The 7,685-nt window shown below is 42.3% G+C and overlaps 1 protein-coding gene across 1 annotated transcript; it reads right to left on the bottom strand.

The window, feature by feature from the left end:
• creb3l3a (cAMP responsive element binding protein 3-like 3a) lies at window positions 1–7,284 on the bottom strand. The gene is made up of 10 exons (XM_030432313.1): window positions 7,046–7,284; window positions 6,577–6,693; window positions 6,151–6,394; window positions 5,603–5,736; window positions 4,396–4,506; window positions 4,188–4,294; window positions 3,612–3,680; window positions 3,314–3,398; window positions 2,741–2,834; window positions 1–767 (listed from the first exon to the last, which is right to left on the bottom strand). The coding sequence occupies exons 1-10, from the start codon at window positions 7,064–7,066 to the stop codon at window positions 451–453; spliced, it is 1,299 nt and encodes a 432-aa protein (XP_030288173.1). The 5' UTR covers window positions 7,067–7,284; the 3' UTR covers window positions 1–450.
• Between the last annotated feature and the right edge of the window lie 401 nt (window positions 7,285–7,685).

Here is a 7,685-nt window from a genome sequence, read left to right as displayed (position 1 = left end):
TTTTGATCCCTCTGATCTCGCTTTGACTGCTTTTATTTGAGGCAGTGAATAAATCTTAACACATTTTTTGATTTGATTTCAAAAATCATTCATTTGGATCTAAACTATACATATCATCACAGCTCTATTTACCCAGCTTTTGACAGTCTCAAACATACTCATTTACACTGGCATTTTATCAAAGCCAGCAGGCAAAAAAAAAACAAAAAACAGTTTATTTTGACAGGCAACGTCAGCATAAGATTCACATCCATATTCTGATATATAAAAGAGTGGCACAAATGAGGAAAAGGGCATCCAGACATAATAACAAACAGGAATGCAAAACAGGAATGATTACAGCCTAATTTCCCTGTCTGTGTAGACAGCAGCCCCAGATAATTCCCTGCTCAACCATTACGAAAGAGGACGCTGTGGGGAGTTCATGATGAGATCATCTATGCATTTCTTTTACATGTCATCAGCATGTGGTCGCAGCCTGGCTGATCGCTGGGGATCCAAGGTCAGAGTAGCTATGTGACCGGTAATCGGGTCGACGTGATAGTGACCCATTCTTTCTTCCTGGCTTCTGTTTAGAGACAGTGGCTCCAAATCGGGCCTGTCTTGGTTCACTAACAGCTTCCCCATCAGTGAGGTAACGTCGTCGAATTCCTGGTCTCCAGGGAAATGCCGGTGCAGAGGCTCGGATTCGTCCTCAGGGGAGAACGGCGGCTCAGTGATGTGAAGCACGCGGGAAGCCTGAAGGTTCTGCAGGGACCTTGACTGGACTGTGTGAGAACAACAGGCAGAGGAGAAGATATACAAGTTGAAGCCTCTGTGGACAAACAGTTTATTTTTATTCAGTCTTAAGCAGTAAATAGATATTGAATTCATAGTTGAAAAGGCACTAGTAAGTAGCTGTAACCAGATATAAGATCCTTTTTAAGTGTGAACAAAATGATTTGTTTACTGACAACTTATCTTCTTAGTGCCAAAGATAATTTTGTGACGTGATATCACATTTTTGTATCATGTAAGAAGTTCATAGCCTGCAGTTTACGCACACCTAACGGTAAGAAAAGGCTAACATGTAGTAAACATTTGAACTCCCTTCTGAAATCTTGCAGAACATGTATTGCAAATTGACTCTGCCCAGGTGCAGCAGTTAGATGTTAGGAGCGCAACAACAGCATGCTGCGCTTACTCTCCTCCTCCTTCTTCTTCTTGGTTTTTATTGGGGGATCACAAACAAACTTTAAAGGTGCATGCTGTCAGTGTCTACTGTATCAAAGTGTGTTTAACTATGCTTGATCAATCAGTTACAACAACATGGCTTTTAGTATATATTTTTTAATAGATAGATAGATGAATAACGGATAATATAAATGGATTTAGCGCTGCGTTTAATCCACTTGAGGACGCCCCTACAAGAGCAAGTTAAAAAGTGTCATCAGGATATACATGATTCACACGCATTATCAACAAGTTGATAGGCACTAGGAGTGTCAAGATGTGAAGTAAAAATCGATCAAAAAAAAAAAAGTTGGGCTATTAGTTGCATGCAGCTGCACTTCCAGGCAGTTATTCTTCGTGCATGATGAAAAAAAAAACTGACTGGTAGGAAGGTTGTGCTGACAGTGTCGGATATGTTCCACAGATCTATTATTGATTCACTTGGCGGTTTTATTCAGGGCAAGTTTGGGAAAATTAACTTTTGTAACAAAATGAATATGCCGTTTGTTGTGTATTGTGATGTCTCTGAAGTGTGGTGTTTTTTATATTGAACTCTGGGATCTTTATATTTTTGTGAATATCATTTGAACTTGCCTGTTCATAACCAGCAAAAGTTGCCAGGATATAAAGTCAAACTATTGTTGTGAAGTCATTTGTTAGACATGAATTTGAAAAATTCAGATGACAGCTGTTGGGGCGTAAGACTAATAACCTGTTGATCTTTACAATCAAGATATGATGGTGACAATGCATAGCTGAATCAAATTGTAACTCTTAGTGTAAGTTAAATGGCCTTAAACTGCTTGAAACAACATGAAGGTATGTTAAAAAAAAATGCTGTTAAAGGGGGACATAAATTGAAGTGTTAATGTGTTGTAGCAAATGTGTGTGTCAGTGTGCTCCCCTGCATGCACACACACACACACACACACACACACACGCACACACACACACACACACACACACACACACACACACACACACACACACACACACACACACACCTTTGTGTGTCACAAGTACATCAAACTCAAGCGTAAAGACATTTAAGACTCTAAACCTGTAAAAAAATTGTGACATGGCCTGTAGCACTCAGGGAAAGTGCAGCATCGATTGCTTTTTCAAGGCTGTCAACCAGCCTATGGTAACAAATTACACCTTGGCACCGTAGAAATCCTGATCTCGCCTCCAAATTAAAAAATTGACATTTTGGGAGTTGGTGCCGATAAATCTTAAAATGAAGTGATAATTAATGGCCATTAATTAGAGGCTGTAGACAGCAGTAGCTTCATAGCTGTAATGATAATACATGGCCTTGGCTCTCTATGCATTAGCCTGTAATCATTCAATTTCAAGCTGACAGCAAATCCCTCAGACAGGCGGAGCCGGCTGTGAGGCTCCGCAGGTGAGACCCTTTCAAGTGGTGGGTGAGACTGCAGTTCTAACAAGCTCCTCAGTTGTGACAGAGAGGTGCTGGATTAGTTGGTGGGCGGGCACACAATGCTATTTGGAGTTGGAGGTTACTCACTTCTGACTGGACTGAAGTCTCCTTGGCTGACCTTGGTGTCAGAGAAGGGCTTGAGGCTGGGGAACAGGATTAGGGAGAAGGACAGCAGCAGCACCTGAGGGACGGAGAACAAGAGAGATGGATAAAGGATGGAAAACACGTCCTTCTCACAAAGAATGTTGCTACTAGAATATCGGTGTAATCTTCATTCTTTAGCTTTTGAATGTCCAGTAACTTGGATAGTTGCTATTTCAGGTTGCAATGCTTAGAAGAATGGTTTTCTTGCGTCTTGTAAAGTGAAGTACACGGATGTGAGACTATTTATAGACACTCATGTTGCCTCAGGTCTTGTATTTTATCCTATTGGTGGGGATCAAAGGCAACGACTTGCTGTTCAAACAGTGCTTGTCTCTCCGCGGGGACGGTGTATTTTGCGCTGTTTTGGCCATTTACATATCTAGTTTGACCTTTGTCAGTGGCTGGCTTGTTGCTATTTGGCTCGCAATGAAGGTGAATGTTTTTTAACGATGAGTCATACGGCGTTTCTGGGCAGTTTGTTTATCAGCCTGGCATACACACAGAGGGCGTCCATACCAGTACACATGTCCCTGTCTGGGCTGGCTTTTTCGATGTATTCATGACGAGAGCCTGCAGCCTGCGCAACTGTTCCATTAGTGACCTGCAGAGAGGATGGGGCAAAAGTGGAAGAGAGGAAAAAAGAGAAAGGAAAAAAATATGAATGAAAACGTGAGACAAGATAATTGGATTAACAGGGGTTTGAGGCAACACTAGGGCGAGGAACAACGTCTTCTGAGTGGAGGAAATGTCAGCTGTCTGATTACAGAGAGAAGAACAGTTGAATATAGAAAAAAAAAGAAAATAGGCCTCTCACATGTTGCACTTCTCCAGCTGCGACACTTTCCTCTGCAGCTCCTGGTTGTGTGCATTACAGGCAGCCATCCTAGAGGAGATAATACAATACACAATTATAGCCCATCTTTTTATGCTGCAAAAAAACAAACGTTTTCCGTTAAGCTCCAGGAAGGCAATACGTATTCCCAGGGGTAAAATAACAAAACCTGGATGTCCAATGGGCAGTGAACGCACAGCAGGAAAAGAAAAATCGAGAAATTCTAAATTTGCTCTGGGAATGGTCAGAATTTCGAATTCATCGTTAAGATGCAAAAACATGCAAAATAATCAGGAGGAATTTCTGCCGACTGGGTTGCGATATGACAAGAGGCCAGAATCCACTACAGTTACACGGCACAGCTGGCTAATCATGGCCCTACATAATGTTATAATGTACTGAGATTAACTGACCATGGAGTGCCTGGAGGGCACGGCAGGAAAGAAAAAATTCAAATCAAGAAATTCTCAATTTTGCTCTGGAACATGGTCAGCATAGTGAATGTTGTGTTAAGATGCAAAGCCATGGAAAACAATTAGGATTTCTCTGCATATTTACCTGCTCTCCAGCCCATCAATATACTCCTTCTTCTTCTTCCTGCTCTCCTGGGCGGACTGCTTATTGCGAATCTTCCTGCGTATTTTCTTCAGAATCCTCTCTTCATACTGATTGACAGAGGAAGGAACATTTTCATTTGGAGCCTCCGTGGCATAAACTCTGGGAGCCGGTGGTTGTTTTCATTATTTGTGTATTGATAGGCATTTACCTTTGTGAGAGGCAGCTGGCTCGGTAGAGTCAACCCCTCCTTTGCCAGAAGCTTCTTCTCATCTTCATTGAGAATCAACTCTTGGATGGACTGTTGGGATGGGTGCTGCGGCTGGAGGTGAGATGTGAATACTAATATTTAAAACATAGTCAGTGCTGTTTTATTCAATTTTCTCTCTGCCCCGACTCCTCTCCCCCAACCCTTCTCTCTCCCTAGAGCCTTACAAGAAGTAGTTAAATGAATGCAGAATATCTGGCCACCTTCATCACTCTCATTTCATGGCTATCTCAAAGCAATTATGGTGTGACAACCTAAGTTGCATTCTGCGACTCTCCCCTTCATCTTATTATTAAGCCGGCCTGGGAAGATGTGATCAATACCCAGAGTGAGCTGAAACTCACACCACTTCACATCCTCGAGAGGCACAAACAAATGAGTCCTGTCGTCATCATCTGTATTCGCGTGATCTGTATTCCACTTGAGGAAAAGTTTCTTAGGTACTTAAAGGATTATGACAAATATAATTTAAATGCTTACATATATTTATACTTTATGCTCATTTTCAGGCTCGTACTTTTGTATTCACATACTTGAATGTGCAGAAAATACATTATTTTCTCATACTGTCCATTGCTGCGACACCTCTGAATGCTCGTTTGTCTCTTTAAGGCCCACCTCCTGAAAAGCTTGGTCTGCTCTTATTGGCCTGCTCCCACAGGCCTAAGCAAACACAGACACCACCCATTTTGTTTCTGCATTATGTGACCCCGCCTCTTGCTCAACGTCGTGGATGGATGGTGCAGCATAAAACTTTCTTTTCACAAAATTCTACTAAAAATATGGCAAAAGGTACGAACAGATTATAGGATAGTTCAATATTTCTTTTCGTTTCCTTTTCTCTGTGTCAACATTAAAAACCTGAGTACTGCTGCAAGATCAGCAAACCTTCCCATAAACAAATGTTTAAAGATAGAAAGTTCATTTGCAATTCCCCAGGCCTCACCTCTCTCAGTGAATGCATGATTTCAGTGATTGTAGTCACCCACTTGTTTTTACACTCACACTGACTCACACAAAAGATGAAACAGCAGGCCCTGCACATAAGTCGAGCAGGCAAAGAAAGACACGCACTAGCGCTCTCCCCCCAACCACGACTCTACCATCCCCACAGGCTGTCAAACTCCCAGCCCAACCAGGAAACACTCACAGCTTCGGCTGTGCCAGAGAGCAGCAGATCCTTGACAGTTAGAGGGAATCCAGAGGACAGCTGGGGTCTGTGTACATCGGAGGGATATTCTGTAATTCTCGTCCGGCCCATTGGGAAGGCAGGCTCCCAGGCATCTGCTCCCGCATCACACACAAGAACTCATGTAAACAAAGATGAATAAGACATGCTAGTGTCATCAAATGAATTATGGTCTGTTTTTTTCTCTGTGATCTTTCTTTACTGGAAACATTTATTATGGTGTAATAAGGAAGAAATTATCATGTTTTCATGGGGAGAAAATGTGCTCAAATGTTAATATTTTCTCAGTCCTCCATGACAGTATTCATTCATTCAATATGGATATATTTGGGTTTTGGACTATTTGACCACATCATTAAATTAAAGGAACTCCTGACAAGCATTTTACATTTAGATCAAACAATACATTTGCTCAACAAGAATATAGTGTGTGAAGTGATCAGTTATGAAAATGATCATTAGTTGTCCCTCAGATGTTAAATTGTGTCATGTTTTTCACGTGGACTTACTGAGGTCAATGGAGATGTTGCCTTCCAGGGCGGCCTTAGTTTGTGGCCTTGTGGGAAAATACTGAGCGTCCCCGTGGGGGCTCTCGGGACGCTGAGGGCTGTCCATCTGGTCTGACGGAGGGTCCTCACTGATCCCACTGTCACTGGGAGAGGGGGACCAGAGAGGCGAGCCTGACACGGAATCATTCCCAGTCAGGAGGGCCTTGAGGAAGTCTTCATCTCCCTGTTCGGCGGGATGCAGCATCTACTGGGTGAAAACACTATTATTAGTCTGTGCCTGTGACAGCGCAGCGCGAGATGAGACAGTCTCTTTTAAAAACCTTCAAGAAGCCACAGAGTATGTCAAGGAATTATAGAGTCAACACGAAGTAAACAGCTATTTGTAACATGTATGAATGGCAGTCGAGATCCCTCAGTTCCACACACATTCGGGTCCTGGATTGGCCAGATGTGATGGTTGCCATGGCGCCCTGATTCCTCATGACGGAGAATGCCTTCGTTTTGATCAAACAGCCAGTCGAGCAGTTCGATGCCATCACATCCCTGAAATGAGATCATGACATTTAATGTCACGCAGTACTGTGTCTTTCATGCAGCAGGTAAATCAAGACAAAAAGCTTTCATATACTTCCACAGCTGGGGACGTCTTTTCACTGCCACAATCCTCCTGAACACACTGTACTCTACAATATCTTTCCCTGATCTGCTGAGATATCCGTCATTCTCTGCTTTTAACGTAGTTTTAACAAGCATTTCTTGTAGATTTCGGTAGATTTTGTTTTTTTCATGTTGGTTTATAATATGGTCTCACGTCTGAACTTTGCTCTGCTGACTCGCCCCAATAACCCATAAATGGCAAACTCCAATGCAATAAAAAGTATAATACATTATTTACCTGATCTTGGTAGTGCTCCATAGTTCCCTTGCTTGGGGGAAACACCAAAGAGGTCCCCAAGACAGCAGAGATCAAGCCAAAATAACTTATTCCTTTGTAGTGGAGGAGCTTTGTCTCCGTTCCTAAAGAGTCTCCGCTGTATCTCTCAGCTCTTCTTCTTGGGTCCAAAGTCTAAACTCCAACTCAACACACCCAGCCCTAGCTGGCTTTGTCGGCATTGGCTGCGAGGAGATATAATCTGATTCGTAGCCAAGAGTACACAATAAGGAACTTGACAAGTTGGTCAATATGGACATGAAGTCTCCACTCAGATGTAAAACAACAAAACGGGCAAAGTCTGTTGTTTCCTTTCCCTTTAGTATTTTTTTTTTGGATAGTTTATTGACACAAGGGCAGCTCTGACCTTTGGCATATATTCACAACACAATGGACACGCAAGGGTTGTAGAAAACAAAAGCCATCAACACTGGTTTGAAAAATGTCGTAGAGCATGAGAGCACTCCAGCCAACCTGTAACAGTCCTCTTTAGTAATGTGATTACGTGTTTCAATCATATTGGTGAAGTAAATAATACATTTTCATACGCATAGTTTGCATATTGAAGTGTCATGGCACTTCTTGAAGAAATGGGGATGTTAAG

This window comes from Sparus aurata, chromosome 11 (assembly GCF_900880675.1).
Source record: "Sparus aurata chromosome 11, fSpaAur1.1, whole genome shotgun sequence".
Taxonomy (NCBI): Eukaryota; Metazoa; Chordata; class Actinopteri; order Spariformes; family Sparidae; genus Sparus; species Sparus aurata.
The sequence above is the reverse complement of the archived record's forward strand: the minus strand, read 5'-3'. Positions and strand labels throughout refer to the sequence as shown.

Excerpts from the sequence above, each read along its gene's own strand:
- creb3l3a (XM_030432313.1), bottom strand. The coding sequence starts at position 7,066 with ATGGAGCACTACCAAGATCAG. Across the intron at positions 6,395-6,576 it reads GGCCAATCCAGGACCCGAAT|ATGCTGCATCCCGCCGAACA; the intron begins GTGTGTGGAACT and ends TTCACCCAGTAG. Across the intron at positions 4,295-4,395 it reads GCCAGCTGCCTCTCACAAAG|TATGAAGAGAGGATTCTGAA; the intron begins GTAAATGCCTAT and ends TCTGTCAATCAG.